Here is a 23,153-nt window from a genome sequence, read left to right on the forward strand (position 1 = left end):
CCGCGCTGGACGCGTGGGTTAGGCTGCTTACACACGAGCGTTTCCGTACGCGCGTTCGGGTGCGCGACGTTTTAACTTTCAATGGAGTGCAATGGGACCTTTCACACGACGCGTTGCACGCGCTAGCAACGCCGCGCAGACGCTGGAGCCAGCAAGGACGCGCGCGTTCATAATGACGCTCGCGTCCTTGCCGGGTATTCGTTTCAATGGGAGGTTGCACACGGGCGTTCGGTTACGCGCGCACGCAGGTCCTGCTGCCATATCAGTCATTACTTTCAGCTGGGGGTGAGAGGCCAGTCACCCATCCCGTCCCGCTCATGTGGACAGAACTCTGGTGTGTACTGCATTTGGGTGTGATGTAGCAGTTTTATTGTTTATAGTAAATGTGTATAGATACTACTGGAAAGAATTGATATAGTACATGCATGCATACATCGCGTAGCCTACTACAATTAATTAATGAACTAACATTTTCAGACGACTAGAATGGCAGACTATCACAACACGGAAGAACTTATTTCCGAAGTAGGGAAGATGCCTGTCCTGTGGGATCCTACGACCGAAGAATATAAAAACAGGAACAAGAAAGCAGATGCATGGATAGAGGTTTGCCGCTCGATTTATCTGGATTATGAAGAGAAATCTGCAGAAGAAAAGAAACAAATTGGTCAGTAATTTTATTTTCGTTTTGTACATTTATAACATAAATGCAATAGTAATGAAAGTTTTTTTTTCACATTTATCATGCATGTTATTACCAATTTCTTATATTGTCTTATTACTGCCATGGTAGTTTTCCGGCCTCACTGTTGAAGTAGGTGCAGAATTTGTCCCTGTTTTCTTTTGCATACCTACCTCCCTGCCATACCTGCACTGCATGATCTACATCTTCAAATCCATTGACTTCTAAAATATCTGCAAAATTTACTTTTTCTCTCTGCCTGACGAAATTATGTAAGACACAACATGCCTTGACAATATCAACAGCAAAGTCAACATTCACATTCAGGGGCCTGTGGAAAATTCTCCATTTATTTGAAAGTATTCCAAACGCACATTCGACATACCTCCTTGCACGTGAGAGTCTATAATTAAACACTTTCTTGTCATTTGTCAAGTTGTGGCCGCTGTATGGGCGAAGCAAATTCACAGATAATCCAAAAGCCTCATCCCCAACAAAAGCATAAGACAGCACCTCATTCCAGCCTGACAAAAGTTGAGGCTGTGGGAGTTTCATTACATTTTGCTGTATCTGCCTAAATAAATTTGATTCTTGAAAGATGGTTGAATCTGCATGTTTGCCATAAGATCCTATGTCAACATACCTAAAGCAATAATTAGCATCAGCCACAGCCAAAATAACAATGGAAAAATAGGTTTTGTAATTGAAAAACATTGAACCACTATGCTCAGGTATAATAATCCGAACATGCTTCCCATCTACTGCACCAATGCAGTGAGGGAAATGAGCATGTTTCTCAAACCCTGCTGCAATTTTCAGCCACTCCTCTTCATCGAGTTGGGGAAAACACTCCACCTTCATCATGTCCCATATTGCACAACACACTCTTCTTACAACTTTGCAGGCTGTAGATATACCAATTCTGTACCTGTAGTGGAGATCCGTCAGGCTGCAACCAGAGGCAAGATACCTGTGATAGAAATCATTTTTAGACACATATCCTCTCTCTCTCTCTCTATATATATATATATATATATATATATATATATATATATATATATATATATATATATATATATATATATATATATATATATATATATATATATATATATATATATATATATATATATATATATATATATATATATATATATATATATATATATATATATATATATATATATATATATATATATATATATATATATATATATATATATATATATATATATATATATATATATATATATATATATATATATATATATACACTATACGTAAACACACACACACACACACACACACACACACAGTCAGTGGCCAGTATTAGTTTTCGGGTTGGCAAAGAAAATAATGTAAATTTGTCCATTTCGTGTCCTCCATTTACTTTCTCGTGGTTAATCTGTGTTATTTCATCTTTCAGGAAAGGAACTGCAAATTCGTTGGAAGAGCATTCGAGACGCTTATGTAAGGAATTCCAGGAAATTGAAAGATGAAAGTAAATCAGGATCTGGAGCTGTGAAGACACACCGTTACATTTTTGCTGAACAACTGTCCTTTCTCAGGAAAGTAGGTGAAAACAGAGAAAACACGGACATTTTCGTTCCAACCCATGAAACAGAGGATGGAGCTGAAGATGCATGTCAAAACCTGTCAGCAACACAGCAAAATCCAAGCGCTAAGTCCAAGAAAAAGAAAAGTAATTTACTTGAGGAGAAACTTATAAAGTTTATGGATGGTTATGAAGAAAAAGAAGATGACGACAAGGATTTTTTCATGTCAATGTTACCGTCAGTGCGAACACTGAACAGTGAACAAAAGATTGAATTCAGAATGGAAGTACTGGCTGCGCTGAAGAACATCAGATCCGGACACCGTGGGCACACAAGGGTACAAGACTCTCATCCCCTTCCACTTGTGCTCCCACCTGTACAGAGTCAATACCCTCATTATGCACAGTATCCCTCGTCTGCAATGACACACCCTCATTTCTTTGGTCCTTCAGCAGCAACAAACATACATCCACATGCAGTGAACACTCAAGAAAATCGTGCAGAAGTCCAACCAGTAGCACCCTCACCTGCTAACTTGTCAGTACCCTCTCCAGCATCAAACACCTCAAACACTGACAATTCAGTAATTTCACCGACTGATTTTGACATTTAATAAAAGAAATGTAATACAGAAATTACTTAGAGGAATGTTTTTATTCATACAGTAGTTAAAATACCATGCAGTTTACTTTATTAAAAATAAAAAGGAGGAAAAATGTAATGCAATCTTTTTACAGTGGAATACTTTTATTTATACGGTAGCTGAAATACCATATAATTTATTTACTTCAGAATAAAAAGGAATATTAAAACTAGTATATATGTTGTGTACATTATCTTACCTGATGCTTAAAGCCACTGCTTCTTCAGGTGGAATAGATAGCCTCATGTTTGTGTCCTGCAGTTTAATATCATCCGTAACCCTTGCCACAAGTTCCTCAAAGGTTGGGTATGACATCCTAAAGTAATTGAAGAATTTGCCATCGTCCGCTTTAAATTCTTCATAAAGGGTATAAAACTCGCCCTGCAACAATCTGTTGTTGTTTATAGGGTGAACCCAAAGCTGACGACGGTTTCTCTTCTTCTTCACTGCTTGTATTGCTGCATAAGCAATCACAGCTTTCTTTCGTGCACCCTCCATCTTGAGGAGACAGTTGGTGACTGAGAGGAGGTCGTAGGCTGGAGGCAGGGCGAGAAACGCGAACGCGGGGCAAACGCGTGTACAAAAAATATGACGCGTTCTGTGCGTCCGTTCGACGCGCGTACAAAAACGCTCGTGTGTAAGCAGCCTTAGACAGAGGGAGCGGCGACGTTATGGAGAGAGAAATGCCGGAGGCGAGGACGAACACCCTCGGACATGGTGGTATCCCGAGCGGGCTTATAAGAGAGAGCAGATGGGACGATGGTTCGCTACTCGTCCCTCGCCATCAGCTGAAGCGGTACTATTCATCACTCACCAGTATACCAGAGAACACCATGTCGGACGCCTACGTAGTCAGCTACAAATATAGTTCTGGCGATGACATCTACCGCTATCCTCCGAGTGAAAATCTTCCTTATGTGGCATGTATCCTAACCCAATATGCTCCTGGCCGCGAACTGGAAAATAACCCTATAAACCAAGGATATCTTCAGACGTCAAGAGATCAAAATTTCATTCGTGGGGTAAAGGAAGACAGTTATGATAACCGTCTCCGCTGGTTTAAACAGTCCATCATAAAATTGGTAGAATGGGTGATTAAAAGCAACATTACAAGTGTCGTCTTCCCCTACAATATTGCAAGCGCTGGAATTTTTACATGTTGTGGAAAGCTGACTACCAACCACATCTTCAAGAGGCTGCGGCTGAACTCCAACTGCAAAATATATCGTACGTCATCCTGGACAGATGGTGGACCTGCGATGAGCCAGAAACTAAACTAAATCAATCTGTGTTTCCCGAGTGAAACAGGAAGAGAAAACCGGTGGATACAGAGGACGACGCTGTGGCTGACGAATGGAAAAAAAACGGGACGATGCTGTAGTCGACGTGGATCCTAAATAACTATAGCTCCAGACAATTTCCCAATAATTATGTACATCACTAAATGTAAAATATGTCAATAAATAACAATGTAATGATGTTTAGTATGATTTACCTTCAATATGTAATTGGCATCTCGTCATGTCTACCTCTATATAATGAAATAATTATAATATTTTTGCTAGTGTCTTGCGTGCTCTAAATGGAGTCACATCATATATATGTTACCAGCATTGCGGATGGGGAAATTTACCCCAATTCCAGCACTAGCTTTACTAATAATATACAAACTCTAACATTAGACAAGGACGTGGAATATGAAGTCGGTCTACTGAACGTGTTGCTTCCCCGTCGGTTTTACATTGTTAAACCGGGTGAACCAGAGTGTAGTATACATCTTAAATGTGGTATAAGACCAACGCCAGATTCAGAAGTTATTGAAAGACGCACACTGTCAGAGGCTATTAATGCTAATATCTTATGTAATGACACTGGGTATTTGATGAGGTGTGTTAACGGTATAATAATGACATTGTTAAAGGAGATGGTCGATGGATACAACTACCATTTACTAGCGTATTCTAGAGGGGTTCTTGCATTTAGCTCAACAAATGATCATTTAACTTTGTTCTGCTACAATGGTTATCATCCACTAGTTGTATTTATTAAGGTTTCCTTTGATACGCGACTGGCCCAGGTTCTCGGTTTTGTCACCAACTTAGGTTATGCTGTGTTTTCTTCCTTGGGTTCACATGAAGAACAAAAAAAAAAAAAAAAAACGTTCTTGTTCCGCTACATGGTCATGCCCCTCTGTTGAGAAATGGTGACGTAGAGTGTGTTCTCATTTACACTGACCTTGTCAATCCCTCTAGGTATGCAGGGAAAAATGTAAATATTCTTGATGCCTTTTCGCTCTCCGGAGGTCTAACAAAAGGCGTGCATCCAACTATATATAAGTCCCTTAAATCCAAAGTAATTGATTCGATTTCTATTAAACTCACAGATCAAAAAGGTCGTCCTATGCATTTCGAAGAAGGATACCCTGTTACATGTTTACTTCATATCCGATCGCGTTGAATCTTTGAGTACATTTTGCTGTATTAATAGGAATGTTGTCCATTTGAAAAGACAGTCTCCTCTCCGCCACCATGCGGGTTACATTCATCCCTCCTTCCTTAGCAGAATATCATACCCTGTTTTCGAATGGCAAACATATATCAACCCGAGGGAGTGGTATTGATGATATAGTCACACTTTCTTATGAACCAAGCTATCACAGAGGCGGGGGTTTATTCTCGGTTTTAGCAGGACTCGCTAAAAGAGCTTTCCCTTTCCTAGAGAAAAATGTCATTGTGCCTTCAGCTCGAACATTTGGAAACAATCTTTTAGATGATATTTCACAGGGAAGCAACTTAAGAAGCTCTATAAAAAAAAGCATGGAATTAATTCCTTAAAGCACGCTGCAATGAAATTGACTAGAGGAAGCGGGAAAAAGAAAGTCAAGCGAGTCGGGAGGAAAAGGTGTTATAAAAAGGACATCTTTACCGAGTTGTAATGATTGTTGAACTAAGAGCAGTATGGCGAGCATCACCAGCGCGGTGGGTGTCGGAGACCCGCGTTCTCCCCTGGGGCAATATGCCGCCGGTGTCAGTGAATTGTTTCCCCGCCCCAACAAAATGAGATTATTGGAAAAAACGATTGCCTCCCGTTATGATGCTGATGTTTTACCTACTAGCCTCGGATTCAATATGAAATTATCCGATAGATATATAGAATTTCTCATTCCTGGAACACTTGGCAGTTTTATTGATTTGGGGAAATTGGTGTTGCATACCTCTTTACGCTTAACTAAGCCAGACAATACTACTCCTCTCGAAGACGCTCAACATGTTGAATTTGCAAATAATACCGCGCACAGCCTAATCAAATCAGTGCAAGGTTTTTTGGAAGATGTAGCTGTTGACAATAATGTACTTTATGGGTACACGTCATACGTTAAAATGCTGAATACTTTGTCGCCCAACAAACTGAATACAATTGGAGCCAATGCTAATATTACCATCCCAGAGAACGGTTTTATTTCCAAAGTAACAGCAGAATACTTTGACAATGCCAGCGCGCAACACAAGACCATTATGAAGCGGGTTAAGACTCACGGTATACAACTCTGTACCCCGCTTCTTCTGGATATAAGTTCTTTAGACAGTTACTTGCTCGATGGTATTTTGGTTAGACTCCGAATGGAACTATCTAGTAATGCTTGGCTGCTAAATTCTCCAACTGGCGATAACATTCGTCTGCATATAGATTCAGCCAAGCTACTTTATACGCGACTGTTTCCTTATCCTAATGCACTTCATGCTTTGAACGCGTCTCTCGCCACAGGGAATCTTTTAAAATCGACATTTACCAAAACCCTCTTGAAAACCTATGTGCTAGCCAAAGACCAAACCTCAGGAACGTATGATTAACCGTAGGGTAATGTTATTCCGGAAAAAAAATCTCGCTTATTATAACGAGCATGGAGGCTCATTCTGGCGACTATACGCTAAATCCATTGTATTTGAGCAATGGCGATATAAGTCAAATAAGCTTAAGTGTTAATGGTAGAACCATGTATAATATTCCTAGTAGATTCCCTCATGACTATGCTGAGCTCTACCATCGTACTTTGGATGCACTTGGTTTTCACAAAGACCATTTAATTGGAAAGGATATTTTCGGCAAGGGGGCAATGATTTGCACATTTGATTTGCGTGCTGAAAACTTAAATGATAATTTGCCCGTTGAAATGAATGGGGGCTTAGACTTAGCTTGAATCTAACCAAGGGAGAAAACGAGAACCGTCTGTTGATTCTGTTTGGCGAAACAGTGGGTATAATAACAGTTAATTCTGAAAGACGGCTGCAGTGTGATGTGCGCGCTTGAAGCGGCTGTGCGATGAACAACATGGAGATTGAAAGAGGATTGAGGGGGCACATAGGAAAGCAGGCCTTGTTTTTAGGCGTGTTATTGGCAGACGAGGTAAACTCTATATCTCGATATAGAAAACCTATAGTGTGCATCGTCAATACGCTACCAAGTTATTCTAAAAGAGAAAATTTAATGGGACACTGGATTTGTCTCTACTATGAACCGGGCATGGCAGTGTTCCTAGATAGTTATGCTCTCGATCCAAAATTATACTCTGATCATTTAAAATATATTGATTACCCCGGGCTCAGTATGTATAAAAATGCATTTCGACTTCAAAGCACGCGAAGCGATGTGTGCGCGGCTTATGCCATGTACTTTGCCTACAATGTTTCACACTTGGGTGTAAGAGAAACTCTTGAAAAAATATGTATGGAGTTTTCCAAGACCGAATATTCAAGGAATGATGAACACGTGATGCGATTCGCTTACAGCAAGTTTATAATGCCCGTATGTCATCAAACATTTAACACGTGTTCATAAAAAGTAAGTATTGACTTATTGATTTTTTCATATTAAATTGTATTACATTCCATGAAGCTATTCTAAGCATAAATAATTTTCTAGTTCCTTTATCGGGGGGTGGGGTGGTTGTATACCATGCTTAAATCAGAGGTCTGGCTACACTCACAGGTCGTCACTCGTCACCGCCACTACCCCGTGCTGCCCCCGCCCCGCCCCGCCCCGCCCCGTCCCGTCCCGGGTCCCGAGCAATCCTGTCGCATCCTGTCGTCGCAGCGCCCGCCGCCGCCGCCGCCGCCTTATTTGGCGGGCAGTCTTTTAAGCATTAAGCTGCTCCCACACTGGGGTTGGTAACGCGCTTCATGAGTCGGACTTTCGAGGGGGAAGGGGGGGGAAACTCCCAAACGGGCGAGGCGACCGTCTGAGTCTCAGTCTCTTTTGAACTGCCGAGGTGGGAGGACGCATGGATGCCGCTACCTACAACTGCGCTCTTCAAGAGGCCCTTTGGTGCAGTGTTGCGGCAGCTGCTGCCATGAAGTTGAAGAAGAAGAAGAGGAGGAAACGTTGGTGCAAGGAATGGATCTCCAGACGTAGCGAAAGAGGAAGTTTTGCACAGATCTTCTCTGAGCTTGAAAGTGAATGCCCCGAGGACTTTGAAAACTATACCAGAATGCCTATTCCTGCATTCTACAATTTGCTCACCAAAATTGAACCTTATATTAGGAAGGAGGATAACCAGCTTCGTCAGAGTATCTCTCCCGGAGCTCGTCTGGAGGCCACCCTTCGCTTCCTTGCTGCTGGGGGATCATTTACAAACCTTCAGTATTCATCAAGAATATCCAACCAGAGCCTGAGCTGCATCATTCCCGAGACCTGCGACGCCATATACCAAGTGCTTAGAGAAGAGTATATGAAGGTGAGTTTCTAGGTGCATAAGTTTATTGTAGAAAAATAATCGTAGGGACAATATTTTGTTGAAATTAAAATAAATATTTTCCGTTCTTAATAATCAGAGTAGAACTTGTTAAAAAATATATATATATATATATATATATATATATATATATATATATATATATATATATATATATATATATATATATATATATGTGTGTGTGTGTGTGTGTGTGTGTGTGTGTGTGTGAGGAAGACAAAAAAATGCATGTGGAATGAAAATGTCTGAAAATTTCCCAACAATGTCTTGTGCTTGCACTTTTCGGTTTTTCCCGTGCTGTTAATTGAAGAAAAATAATCGTAGGGAAAATATTTTGTTGACATTGAAATAAATATCTTCCGTTCTTAATGATCAGAGTAGAAATATATATATATATATATATATATATATATATATATATATATATATATATATATATATATATATATATATATATATATATATATATTTGTGTGTGAAAAAGAAAAAATGCATGTGGAATGAAAATGTTTGAAAATTTCCCAACAATGTGTTGTGCTTGCACTTCTCGGTTTTTCCCTTGGCTGTCCGTCATTCAAATCATTATATTGCAAAAGAGCTTGAACCTGTGACTCGCAACACTTGGTCATCTGTACTGAGCATTTCCATATTACCCAGGTGAATTACATCATTAATCAGTTTTTTAGCTAAGAACCTTTGCCTCTCATTCATGCTCTTCAGTTCATTCCCCACAACCCTCCCATAATCCAGGCATGGGTCACTTTCATAGGAGCTGGGAAGAGAAGATATTTTCTGTATAGCTATTTTTAGCATATCCTCAGCTGAATCACTTTGCTTCCTCTTTTTTGTTGGTCTTGTGATGGGGAAAGAAGAGGGCGGAGAATCAGCAGGGGTGAGCGTGTGTCCAGGTGAAGGAACTGCGCAGGTCGAGGCAGGTCTGGCTGACGATGTAGAGGCTTGAGTGGGTGAGGGAAGAAGATATAATGAACCATGAGAACTTGGGGAGGATACAGATGGATATGATGAGGGTGAAAGAGAAACAGACAGACCGACAGAGACAGGACTAGAAGATGTGGAAATTGGAGTAGCTGATGACAGAATCATTGCAGGTGTATCTGCATCCGTCGCACCACCTGCAGCATGATAAGCCATGCTCTCAGCCTCACATGAAACCATTTCCTGGGGAGGATAAAGAAACACTGATAGGAATACATAAAATAAATATTGTAAGCATTTTTTATAACAGTATGCACTCTAACCACATTTTTTTTCCGTTTTCTAAGGTTCCAACAACGCCGGATGAATGGAGGACCATTGCAAACGGGTTTGAGAAGTGGAACTTCCCTCACTGTATAGGAGCTGTGGACGGCAAACACGTACTGATACGAGCTCCTAGCAACCAAGGGTCCTACTTCTTTAACTACAAGGGCTCTCACAGCATCGTCCTCATGGCCGTAGTTAATGCTAACTACGAGTTCATATACGTGGACGTTGGAGCCAATGGACGAGTTTCTGATGGGGGTGTGTGGGCCAACACTACTCTTTCCCGTCATCTGGAGGAAGGTACAGCTGGTCTTCCTGAGCCTGACCAAGTACAAGGGAGCCAGAGAACTCTTCCATATGTCTTTGTGGGAGATGACGCTTTTCCCTTGAAGCAGTACCTCATGAAGCCTTACCCAAATAAAAACCAAGATGAGGAACAACGAATTTTCTCCTACAGGCTTTCCCGTGCTCGCCGCATCGTTGAAAATGCGTTCGGCATTATGGCTAGCAGGTTCAGGATCCTGCAGAGCGCCATACAGCTAATGCCGGATAAAGTGGTAAAGATTGTTTTAGCCTGTACAGCACTCCACAACTACCTGCGGAAGAACCACGAGGCGTTTTACACTCCAGTGGGAAGCCTGGACAGAGAAAACATCACGGATGGCACGATAACTCCAGGCTCATGGCGGGACTGCGAACAACTTTTACCCTTGGAAAGACTTCGCAGAAACACTACAAATGATGCCAAGAACATCAGAAAAGACTTTGCCACATACTTCAGCAACGAAGGTGCAGTGCCTTGGCAGAGGAGAGTGTGTGGTCTGGAAGAACTACAGTGAGGTGCAGTGCCTTGGCAGACAAGGGTGTGTGGTTTGGAGGAACTTCAGTGACGAAGGTGCAGTGCCTTGGCAGACAAGGGTGTGTGGTTTGGAGGAACTTCAGTGACGAAGGTGCAGTACCTTGGCAGACCTAATGCTATATTTTAAAGTGCACACACACACACACACACACACACACACCTTGTACAACTATTTGCCACACCTCATGTCATGTATTATTTATACCTGTTTCGGAAAGTATACTTTGTTTCAATCATTTGATGTATTAATTCTTCCTACTAAACATCGAGGCAAGGTTAGGCTATAGATTTGTCTGTGTCCCTGAAAAAAAAAAAATAATAAGCATCTGACTGAGATTTTGGTAAAAATGCACAACAACTCCTTCCACCTTTTCATCACCACCCCTTTCCCCAGCACCAACAAACATGGGGACCTGGCGGGAAAGCGGGGTTTTAGGCTGGGGGAGGCCAAAATAGGCAAAATTTGGCATGACCCAAAAAGTCTACGGTAAAAAAACAATATGTACAGAAATTCCCCAAACAAAATTCCCTATCAATGGGGAAATTCCCCAGTAATGTAACGTTGCCTAACCTAACAGCCTACAGTACCTACGAGGGGGCTGCGCCCCCTTCGACCCCCCATTACCTATCGGGGGGGCTTCGCCCCCCTCGATCCCCCATGCTCAAGTTCAAACATATCACTTATGTATCTCTTGTGGGGGGGCTTCGCCCCCCCAACCCCCCAAGCCTATCGGGGGGGCTGCGCCCCCCTCGACCCCCCTTTCCCTAACCTATCCTAAGATAACCTAACCTAACCTATCCTAACCTAACCTAACCAAACCTAACCTAACCTACCCAACCTAACTTAAGCTAACCAAACGAAACGTAACCTAACCTAACCTAAGCTAACCAAACGAAACGAAACCTAACCTAACCTAAGCTAACCAAACCAAACCAAACCAAACCAAACCTAACCTAACCAAACCTAACCTAACCTAACCAAACCAAACTTAACCTAACCTAACTTAAGCTAACCAAATGAAACGAAACCTAACCTAACCTAAGCTAACCAAACCAAACCTAACCTAATATAACTTAACCAAACCAAACCTAAGCTAACCAAACCCAACATAATCTAACCTAACCCAACCCACCTAACCTAGCCTAACCTTACCTCAAGTATAGGGAAGTGGGGTTTGGCAAAAAAAAAAAATTTTGCGATGGAAAATAATTGCCAGATTTATCATCAGCACATCGAAAGCCATCAGAAAAAAATAGTTTCAGACAGCGAATGCATGTCTGTGGACTTAGATTTTGTAAGGGAGGTGAGATTTAAAAGCGCTGATGCGACTCAACAATAACCGAGTGCACAATGAAACCTTCACAGGCGTACAGAATAGTGGGCATGCTACCTCAACATGTAGTCGTGGCAAGACTAACTAACAAGGAGTAGTTCTAGATATTAACCGAGATTTTAAAAGAAATATAAAACTTGGAAAACTGGACAATAAGAATGATAAATAAATTACCTGTGGTTCATCTAGATTGGAGGTGGACGCTCGAGGTATATCCCCATCAGCAAGGAATGCTAGTGCCTCGAAACACCATAACTTAGGTACATACAAGTCGTCTGTACCTGCTCCTGACTTCTGGGAATCTTTCATTTCCTTCACCTCCTTCCGGAACTGACCCCTCAGCGTGTGTATTTTTTTCATGACATCGTCTTGCGTGATTGTACAGTTCATGGCATCACTTAAATCCTTAACAATTGCACTAATGCTTGCATTTCTTACCAATTTGTTTTTGTAATTTTTACTTTTTACTTGCCACAAGCATGGATGCTGCCTTAAAAGGTCTATAAAGTGCTGAGTACTCGCCCGGGTCCACTGAATACTGCTTTCATTGGACATCTCGAAGGAAGGGCAGCTTGCAGCAGACGAGTAGTACCCCCGCTCACTGTATGGAAACAACTGAGCGCGGGACTCGCCAGTCCCGCCAAATGCCCCTCGGCTAGGTTCTCGGTGAGTCCCGCGTAGCTCCGCCCATTTTACCATATATGGGAGTTGAGGCGATCGAGTAGCGTGATGACGCGCTTGAAAAGTCCTAGTGTGGGAGCAGCTTTAGCGGATCGAAACATAAAAGCGTTTTATTCATATGTTTCCACAAATCGAATAAATTTTAAGACAATTATTATTATTTTTTTTTCATCCGTTTCTTTTATTTTTTATTTTTATAAAGGACATATACACAAGTCAAACAAACTCAGTGTTTATTGGAATTTGGTCAAATTATGATTCCAGATTCGTCATGTGCAATTTTATAATATCATAGACTCCAACATTAGTCCTATATACAGAATATATTTACATATAGTTTATATTTAACATAAATATACCAGGCAAATTCTTACACCATAAACACTATATACAATATTCACACCAGTCCTTAACTTATAAACACCTACAATTTATCTTCTAGCATATATTCAAGGGGGGATGATGAGAGCATTTGATTTATTTCTTCCTGTTCCGCGGCTAGCATTAACATGTCATCATCCGTCTCTACCTGTTTTATCGAGGGAAAATATTGCTCGGCCAGCACATCCCGTTCTCCCCACGATTCATAGGTTTCTTCTTCTAGTTCTCCCATTTCACCGATCTCTTGCCCACCCATTACCTCGGCTAGTCTCGCTTCTGTTATGCCTCTTTCATCGCCTTCCTCCAAATTTTCTTCGTTTGACAGTGTCATGATCTGGGCTACCTCCTCGTCCTTCTCTTCCTCCTCTATCCCTATAGAATTATCGGGATGACCGTAAGATCGTGACTCCAAGGTGCTAATGTAGTATCTTTTGTCCTCAACTACAGATATCCCTCTCTTGGGATATTTTACTGTACTCATTCGTCCATTGCGCACTGTGAATCCCTGATAGTCAAAGGTAAATGTTTGCTTCTGGAATAGGGCTTTTTTTGTATCGCTGATGAGCAATTTTCTTCTTTATGAACTTTGGAACGCCCTTAGCTGAACTCAACCGGTCACCGTCTGCCAAGAGGATGGAGTAGCATTTTGGTTTTACACCTACAAATTCTGAGATGGTTCTTTCCCCCACTTCAGACTTGAGAAAACCAAGCTTTCCTTTGCTGTACAAGGAATGTGAGGGGGTAAAGTTACTTGTTTCTATATAGCTTTTGAAGGGTTCCTGCGAGTACTCTGTTAATAGATCAGGCGTTTCAATTTCTGTTATTAAGGAATCAGTGTCACAATACTTTTTTTTTTTTTTTACAGCAAAGGAGACAGTTCAAGGGCACAAAAAAAGTAAACATTATTAAAAAAAAAGCCCGCTACTTGCTGTTCCTAAAAGAATCCAAAGAGGTGGCCGAAAGATAGGTCAGTTTCGGGAGGAGAGGTGTCCTGATACCCTCCTCTTGAGAGAATTCAAGTCGTAAGCAGGAGGAAATACAGATGAAGGAAGATTGTTCCAGAGTTTACCAGCGTGAGGGATGAAAGAGTGAAGATGCTGGTTAACTCTTGCATAAGGGGTTTGGACAGTATAGGGATGAGCATGAGTAGAAAGTCGAGTGCAGCGGGGCCGCGGGATGGGGGGAGGCATGCAGTTAGCAAGTTCAGAAGAGCAGTCAGCGTGGAAATATCGATAGAAGATAGAAAGAGAGGCAACATTGCGGCGGAATTTAAGAGGTAGAAGACTATCAGTATGAGGAGGAGAGCTGATGAGACGAAGAGCCTTAGCCTCCACTCTGTCCAGAAGAGCTGTGTGAGTGGAGCCCCCCCACACATGAGATGCATACTCCATACGAGGGCGGACAAGGCCCCTGTATATGGACAGCAACTGTGCAGGGGAGAAGAACTGGCGGAGACGGTACAGAACGCCCAGCCTCGAGGAAGCTGATTTAGTAAGAGATGAGATATGAAGTTTCCAGTTGAGATTTTGAGTTAAGGATAGACCGAGGATGTTTAGTGCTGAGGAAGGTGATAGCTGGGTGTTGTCAAAGAATAGGGGATAGTTGTTTGGAAGATTGTGTCGAGTGGATAGATGGAGAAACTGTGTTTTTGAGGCGTTGAAGGACACCAGGTTCTTCTTGCCCCAATCGGAAATAATAGTAAGGTCTGAGGCTAAGCGTTCTGCAGCCTCCAGCCTTGAGTCGTTAAGTTCCTGAAGGGTGGGTCTTCTATTAAAAGAAGTTGAATAATGCAGAGTGGAATCATCGGCGTAGGAATGGATAGGACAGTTCGTTTTGGAAAGAAGATCATCTATGAACAACAGAAAGAGAGTGGGAGATAGGACAGAACCCTGTGGGACACCACTGTTAATATATTTAGAGGAAGAACAGTGGCCGTCTACCACGGCAGAAATAGAACGGTCAGAAAGGAAACTGGAGATAAAGGCACATAGAGAAGGATAAAAACCGTAGGAGGGTAGTTTGGAAAGCAAAGATTTGTGCCAGACCCTATCAAAAGCTTTAGATATGTCCAGCGCAATAGCAAAGGTTTCACCGAAACGGCTAAGAGAGGATGACCAAGAGTCAGTTAAGAAGCTATTAGAGATCACCAGTAGAACGCCCCTTGCGGAACCCATACTGGCGATCAGATAGAAGGTCAGAAGTGGAAAGGTGCTTTTGAATCTTCCGGTTAAGGATTGATTCAAAAGCTTTAGATAGACAAGAAAGTAAAGCAATAGGACGGTAGTTTGAGGGATTGGAGCGGTCACCCTTCTTAGGTACAGGCTGTATGAAGGCATACTTCCAGCAAGAAGGAAAGGTAGATGTTGACAGGCAGAGGCGAAAGAGTTTGACCAGGTAAATGTTTGCTTCTGGAAAAGGGTGTCTTTGTATTGCTGATGGGCAATTTTCTTCTTTATGAACTTTGGAACGCCCTTAGCTGAACTCAACCGGTCACCGTCTGCCAAGAGGATGGAGTAGCACTTTGGTTTTACACCTACAAATTCTGAGATGGTTCTTTCCCCCACTTCAGACTTGAGAAATCCAAGCTTTCCTTTGTTGTCTGTGCTGTACAAGGAATGTGAGGGGCTAAAGTTACTTGTGTCTATATAGCTTCTGAAGGGTTCCTGCGAGTACTCTGTTAATAGATCAGAAGTTTCAATTTTTGTTTTTAAGGAATCAGTGTCACAATACACTAGTTTCGCCCGATCTCCGTAATGAACCTTCAACACATTGTAATATAAATCATATAGTCGCAGCTTGGACAGCTCTAGGATGTAGTAGCCAATGTAGTTTGGATGATTCACCCGTGAATATTTTCTATGGCGAGTTACAACTACATGGCCATCATTGAGAGGTACAACGCGTTTAAAGTAAGGACTTCGAGCCAGCTTTAAAAACTTTTCGCGGTTGGTGACAATATCTATGTCTTCACTATATTTGGCCACGTTCATCAGGAATCGACCAAAAATGCTGTTTGAAATACACTTGATTGCATTTTTCTTGATAGGGCAAGTAGCACTTTTGTAGTTAAAGGAGGGGCAGAGGAAACAGAATTTTCTCCTGATCAGCATGTGTTCCAATCAGTTTTATGTTCTTACACGGTGCTGGACGGTTTTCTTCTTCATACCATTCGCGTGTGACTGACGATATATCTCTGTTGGCGATATTGTGTCTTCTGATGATCAGTGGGAGGTCATCCGTTTTCTCAACGACTTCACGTGAGACAGCCTCAGTATCGCACAGAATGAGATATCCAAAACCGCCATCGGTTGCTTGATTGACGAAGCCCCCGCTCAAAAACGATTGCATTTCTGTCGCAGCTAGTTTTCTCATATCCCCACATGGCAACTTCTCTTGCATTACAGTGGGATAAAGACTGTTGAAGTCAAGATATGAAAGGAAAGTGCTTCTATCATGTTTTGGATTAAACTGAGGGTTCGTGTAGATGTTATTGGCGCGTACAAAACGACGCACAACACTTGTGTAGCCCCCACGCACATTTGTTTGAATGCAATGATATATGCCTGGGCTACTAAGCACCTCTAATTCCTGCTGTGTTTTTAGCAGAAAAGAGTCATAGGCAAATCCTGGAAGGCTAACATAATTTACAATATCCAACCTCCACTGGGTTTTCAAAATACCTCGCCACTCTAGGAAGACATCACATAGAAGGCCAACATCCACTTTTACATAAAGCAACAAATAGTCCTTCAGACTCTGACACCCAGCTACTTTCCAAACATTCTGAGCATGTTCATAATCACTTGGCTGGAGTAGGTAGGAAGACACCTACCGAACGGGCGCAAGCCACTCCCGGTGAGGTATATATGGGAGGTGAGAAGGGAGCTGAAGCCCTCCAAAGACCCTTCCCATATCCTCACTAACCGTTTCCCTATTGTCTCACCAACACCGGAGAGTAGTTCAGCATGCTCTCTAAAGACAGATCCTCTCTATATCCACACCACACTACATTCACACAACATATACACCTTTTCCCAAAATTAAAATTTCAAAATGGCGCACATACACCAAGCCTCGGAGTCCCCGCCTGGGGGGGGGACCACAAATTCCCCCAGGGAGGACTCCCCTTCTGGCTGCCGACCCGAGAGGTGTCTTGATAACTCCTCGAACCTCTTTCTTCTCAATTTCTGCAACATTCGCGGTCTTCGCTCTAATTTTCATTCTGTGGAACATCATCTCTCCTCCTCTAAACCTCACCTTCTCTTCCTTACCGAAACACAGGTTTCTGGGGCTACTGACAGCAATCTCTACTCTGTTCCCTCCTACTATCTCTATCCTAAATTTCAATCCAAAGCTGGTTGTTGCGCCTACGTGCGCAACGACGCGCCTACGTGCGCAACGACATCACTTGCTCTCGTGCCCACGACCTTGACTCTTCTGAATTTTCCACCATCTGGCTAAGACTTCATTGTCATTCTATTACTAAATACATCTGTGCTGTTTATCTCTCACGTAACTCTACCAACTATGTAAAATTCTTTGACTATTTGAATTCTAAAGTGGAGCACATCTTGACCCACTCTCCCTTCGCTGAAATCTCCATCCTAGGAGATTTCAATGTTCACCACCAGCTTTGGCTTTCATCCTCTTTCACTAACCATCCTGGTGAACAAGCCTACAACTTTGCTCTCCTCAACGACCTAGAGCAGTTGGTCCAGCACCCTACACGTATTCCCGACCGTCTTGGAGATCGGCCCAACATTCTAGACCTCTTCCTTACCTCAAACCCTTCTGCTTATTCTGTCAAACTGTTCTTTCCGTTGGGCTCCTCCGATCACAATCTTATTTCTGCATCCTGTCCTATCGCTCCTGTACACCCTCTGGACCCACCGAAGAGGCGATGCTTCTGGCATTTTGCTTCAGCTCGGTGGGACGACCTGACCTCTTAAATTCCGCCGCAATGTTGCCCCTCTTTCTATCTTCTATCGATATTTCCACGCTGACTGCTCTTCTGAACTTGCTAACTGCATGCCTCCCCCCCTCCCGCGGCCCCGCTGCACTCGACTTTCTACTCATGCTCATCCCTATACTGTCCAAACCCCTTATGCAAGAGTTAACCAGCATCTTCACTCTTTCATCCCTCATGCTGGTAAACTCTGGAACAATCTTCCTTCATCTGTATTTCCTCCTGCCTACGACTTGAACTCTTTCAAGAGGAGGGTATCAGGACACCTCTCCTCCCGTATTTGATCTTCCTATCGGCCACCTCTTTTGTTTCTTTTTTAGGAGCAGCGAGTAGCGGGCTTTTTTTTTTATTATTGTTTTCCTTATGTGTGTGCCCTTGGGCTGCCTCCTTTGTTGTGTTGTGGATTCCATCTCCATCAAGAGTGTGGCCTAAAAAGGTGATTTTTGGCTTTAAAAATTCACATTTAGTCAGCTTGGCCTTAAGGCCAGCGCCTCTAAATTTAAGCAGAACTGCTTCTAGTTTAGCTAGGTGACTGTCGCCAACCTTGCTACAGATGATTAAATCATCGAAATATACATAGAGTTCTTTGCCTATCATGTCTGAGAACAATGTGTTGATCATCCTCTGAAAAGTAATGGGTGTGGTTTTAAGGCCGAATGGCATCCTTAACCATTCAAAATGACCGCTAGGGGTACTGAAGGCTGTAGTCTCTCTGGATTCAGCTGCCATCGGCACCTGCCAGTATGCACTTAAAAGGTCAAGACTACTGAAAATAGTATTCCCTTGCCCCAGGGACATTAACAAGTCACCTAAAACGGGCAGAGGGTACCTATCATCCTCAGTCACCTCATTTACTTTCCTAAAATCGATGACAGGCCTGAAACTTCCGTCCTTTTTAGGGACTAGAAACAAGGGCGAGTTCCACGGAGATCGGGAATGCCGAATAACACCCTGATCCAACATATCTTTAACCTGTTCATCTACAATCTGCCTTTGACTGTGTGGAAGTCTGTATGCAGGAATGTACACCGGTTTGGTGTCGGGTTTAACCCTAATCTTGTGCTCTGTCGTATCAGTCGCACCTAAATGCTCACCGGGCAGGGCAATGACATCACGATACTGATGTAAAAGCTTCAGAAGCGGGCCCTTAAGCTCGGGATAATCGACCACTTTGACTAAAGAATCGATAGATGAGGCCTGACATGTTTTGTCGCCGGCGGCGGGTTGACCCACCGGGCCGACACAAGGCCGCTTTAACTCTTAAGGGTCTGGGGACACCTGTCCGTCGAACGCTAATGCGCGATCCAAAATGACTCCATTTTTTAGTTTAACTGGACCGCCAGTGGCATTAACCACTAAAGCTACGGTCCTACTTCCCTCGTGTACCGTGTTAAGGGCGGACTCTATCGCTAGCGTGTTGATACGACTAGGCCCTTTTAAGCAGATATCACAACCTACGGTAGCGTTAGGGACTGACACGGGGACGTGCATTGCGGTTCGTTGAGGGATTTCATGATTCCCTACGACTATCGCCTTGACATTTTTCCATCCCCTGAAAACATCAGGTGGTGTTGGTGGTTTATCATGAAGTGAGGTGGTGCCCGCGCCATGCACCGGCACCGTGGAAAGAGTCGGAACGGTATGCACTACCGACTCAGGAGAAACACTTTCCCGACCCTTGCTGGGTATATCCTTTCTTTCCCAGGGAGAAGCGAGGGGCACAGGTTGATCCATGGCCTTGAAACATCTCCCTTGAAACCTTACTGTATTACTATCTGGAAGTATTACCATGCGGTTAGACCTCAGAGACGACGATCCAAGAAGACCGTCAGACGGCAGGGAAAAGTTCGACGTCACGTAAAAATCCAAACGCATGACAGGGGTGTTTTGTCCCAAACTCACTGGCAAACTCACCAACCCAAGAATGTTAAACCTGTCGGCGGTGACACCGAAGAGGCTTAGGTCACAGGGTCGTAGCTGGTAGCGGCCTCCCCGCGACGCGCGTTTTAAAGCTATGTACGTCCTTTCTGACAACACATTAACCGCAGCGCCGGTGTCGACCGCAAATGACGCTTGTAGCGGACCCAGCTTGACTTTAAGCGCCATAATTTCAAGCTGACTGCACGCGGCCACAACAGATTCATACAAGCTACTATTGTCAGCCTGCACTGCAGTCTCAATTTCCTCCGGCCCCCGGGTTGCTACCCTGGGTCGTTTTGGGGGCGGCGCTCGGCTTCCCCCGACTCTTTCACGAACTTTCCTGCTCGGTCTTTCTTTACCTGTAGCATAGAGAAACACTCCTCTGTGGTGTCGCTACCATCACCGTGGATAAAACAGGACTTGCCAGTGTTGTAGCCCTCGGCACGACTTTTTGAAGCGGCCGGGGTCTTCTGAGAAACAGATTTGCCTGACATCGGCGAGCCTCCCCTCTCCCTTTTTGACCTGCGATCCCGCTGACGTTTTATACAATAGTCAACCGTATGACCGTCTCGTTGACAGTACGAACAGTGGCGCTTAGGCTTTTCGGTGGCGGACGCCACCACCGATGAGGACACGCTAACATTAGCGGGCTTCTGGTCGACAGCGGCTACAGTGGGAACTGGCGCTCCGTCTTTCTCCTCAATTTTAGTTTTGAGTTTAAGCACGAAGTTGTGCAAGTTGTCATTGGGGCCGTAGGCTAGGGATAAAGAACTTTTTCGAAACTGGCCCTTGATGACAGCCATGTACATGAGAAATTCCAGAAATCTGAGTACATTAGATAGATACATATTCTCTCCCTCTGTCCAGCCACCAGCAGCTGCTTTCAAATATGAGCCCAAATCAGTAGACAACCGATAGGCGTCTACTTGTCCGGCAAAAAGCCCTTTACTCTCCACAGCTGAAATCAAATTGGTCACAGCTACATTTACGCCTTTGACGAGGCTGTGCCTAACATCTTCCCCAAAAGACTCCAGAAAATGTGACCGAAACTGGTCATAATCTTTGGTTTGTTGCGGTTCCATGAACGCGCTGGTGTACATAAGAGCTGATGCTTCTGTTCCCGGCTTTAATCTGGACCTAATGAAGGAGATTTTATCTCCCGGTTCTGAAACAAATGAGTTGTTCATAACATCCTCGCATTGTAGGATGAAGTCTCTCGCACTGTAATCCGGTTCATTGCCTGCGAAAGCTCTGACTGATGCCGTAGTCGGCAGAAGTTTAATAGTGTTAGTAGCCATTGTGGATTCTTGGTTAGTTAAGTTATTACCTTTGTTATTATGCGGGCGGGAAGAAGGAGGAGGAGGAGGAGGAGGAGGAGACACTGTCATGAGCTGACCCGCTCCTTAGGACACGGGAATTGTCATCCTCGGCGGTCGCTTCCGAATCTTGCACCAACTTCTGGAATTTCTTGGTCAAAGTTTCTAACTCCGGATCAGATTGACCTGTCATTTAAAAAAAAAAAAGGCATTAGGAAAATATGACTTCATGAGGAAAAATATGGTAAAAGGAAAAATTAATTCTGCTAAGTGTGTGCTCACTCGCCCCAGATGCTTCCAAAACGCATTAAAAAGAGGGAAAAGAATAATGAGTGAATACTTAGCATGATAAAAACACACAAGAAAGGAGAAAATAAAATGAATGACTATACCTAAAATGCAAACAATGTTCACAATTCAGGAAAAATATTAAACATCCCCCTACACTTGCATAAAATTCAACAGCCTAAGGGAAACTAGCTACGGCTCCACACGGAGACACACAAATCACGTAAAAATCACCTGAAATGTCATCAACATGTGGTGTATAAGTGTTGTGTCAGCTACATGCATGTGAATACCATGAAAATGTGAAGACGGTGCCTGTGGCACTCCTTCGTCCTCGGCTGGCTTGCCCTCGTTCTAGACTGGCTCTCCCCGCGTCCTTGGTTGGCTTGCACTCGTCCTTGGAGCGGCAAGAGGGACGGCCGGCAGTGCCCGGCAACGGGGAGGAATAGGCGGGAGGCGTCGGCGCCTAGCAGCGGTGAGGAATGGGCGGGGGGGGGCGACCACGCTCCTCCAAGGTCGCCGCCAAAAGTCCGCCCTGGTCCGGCGAAGGGAAGCGCCTACCCACGACAGGCGGCGTCGTAGGCAGACAAGTGGGCGTCTCGGAATTGGTACGAGACCCCCGACAGCGGAGCGGTGAAGTGGCGCGCGGGGTGGTGCGGCGGAGTGTGCTGACTCGACCCACCGGGGCAGGGTGAGGGCGCGGCCTGTGTCAGCGTTCTTGCACTCACTCCTCTGTCTGCCCCTTGACGACACTTGCGACTGTTAATATGTAGGAGAGAGAAAGATAACACCGATTGAACACTTCGGATGGTCCGGAAACCGCTGTTCATCACTTTTGTTAGCTGTTTTTAAGTGTTTATGTTTAAGGCGCGAACTGTTATCTCACGTTAGGTCCGGTGTACCGTTGCCTGCGTTCTCCAGTTGATTGAAGTGGTTGAGACAACACAATTGCCTTTACTTAAGTGAGGTGTATTATGTGTTGGCCGAGCGGAGCCGTTAAGTTCACTTTGAGTTCACTTAATTTACTCTCTCTCTCTCTCTCTCTCTCTCTCTCTCTGGGTGATTAAATAGTTATATTGGCTTTTTAACTATATTAACAGTCTTACAGAATAGTTACAGTATTTTGTAGACGAGTCGTAAGTCGTACGCACACCCCGAGAAGTCCTCTGCTCTCGCCTGCCGCCCGCTAATATCTGCCGGCTTCTCGCCAGCGCAGGAGCGGGCCGGGGCACCAGGCTTGCTGAATCAACACCGTTCCCACGGCAAGGATCACCTCCTAAGCACAACGTAGCGTCTACGTGTAACGTCCTGGCGCGGCCGTGCCATGGCGTTACGACATACATTCACACATTCACATGTACATTATAATATACACATTACATCTTTCTGATATTCATCAATGATCTTTCCACAACAAATTGTCCTATGCACTCATACTCCGACGATTCAACTTTGCATTATTCAACTTCTTTCAACAGAAGGCCCGGACAACAGGAATTGAAAGACTCTAGGCTT

The 23,153-nt window shown here is 43.7% G+C and overlaps 2 protein-coding genes and 1 long non-coding RNA gene across 3 annotated transcripts; 2 read left to right on the forward strand and 1 right to left on the reverse strand.

Moving 5' to 3' along the window:
• The first annotated feature begins 486 nt into the window (after window positions 1–486).
• LOC127003481 (uncharacterized) lies at window positions 487–4,581 on the forward strand. Its single transcript, XM_050870220.1, has 2 exons — window positions 487–667; window positions 2,109–4,581. Exons 1-2 carry the CDS (start codon window positions 487–489, stop codon window positions 2,849–2,851), a joined length of 924 nt encoding a protein of 307 aa, XP_050726177.1. The 3' UTR covers window positions 2,852–4,581.
• LOC127003485 (uncharacterized) lies at window positions 645–22,818 on the reverse strand. The gene is made up of 3 exons (XR_007757089.1): window positions 21,932–22,818; window positions 21,362–21,536; window positions 645–1,652 (listed from the first exon to the last, which is right to left on the reverse strand). It is a non-coding gene; the product is annotated as an uncharacterized LOC127003485 (long non-coding RNA).
• On the forward strand, window positions 8,149–10,895 carry LOC127003473 (putative nuclease HARBI1). The gene is made up of 2 exons (XM_050870209.1): window positions 8,149–8,612; window positions 9,914–10,895. Exons 1-2 carry the CDS (start codon window positions 8,160–8,162, stop codon window positions 10,730–10,732), a joined length of 1,272 nt encoding a protein of 423 aa, XP_050726166.1. The 5' UTR covers window positions 8,149–8,159; the 3' UTR covers window positions 10,733–10,895.
• Window positions 22,819–23,153: the final 335 nt, after the last annotated feature.

Source organism: Eriocheir sinensis, chromosome 3 (assembly GCF_024679095.1).
Source record: "Eriocheir sinensis breed Jianghai 21 chromosome 3, ASM2467909v1, whole genome shotgun sequence".
NCBI classification, from domain to species: Eukaryota; Metazoa; Arthropoda; class Malacostraca; order Decapoda; family Varunidae; genus Eriocheir; species Eriocheir sinensis.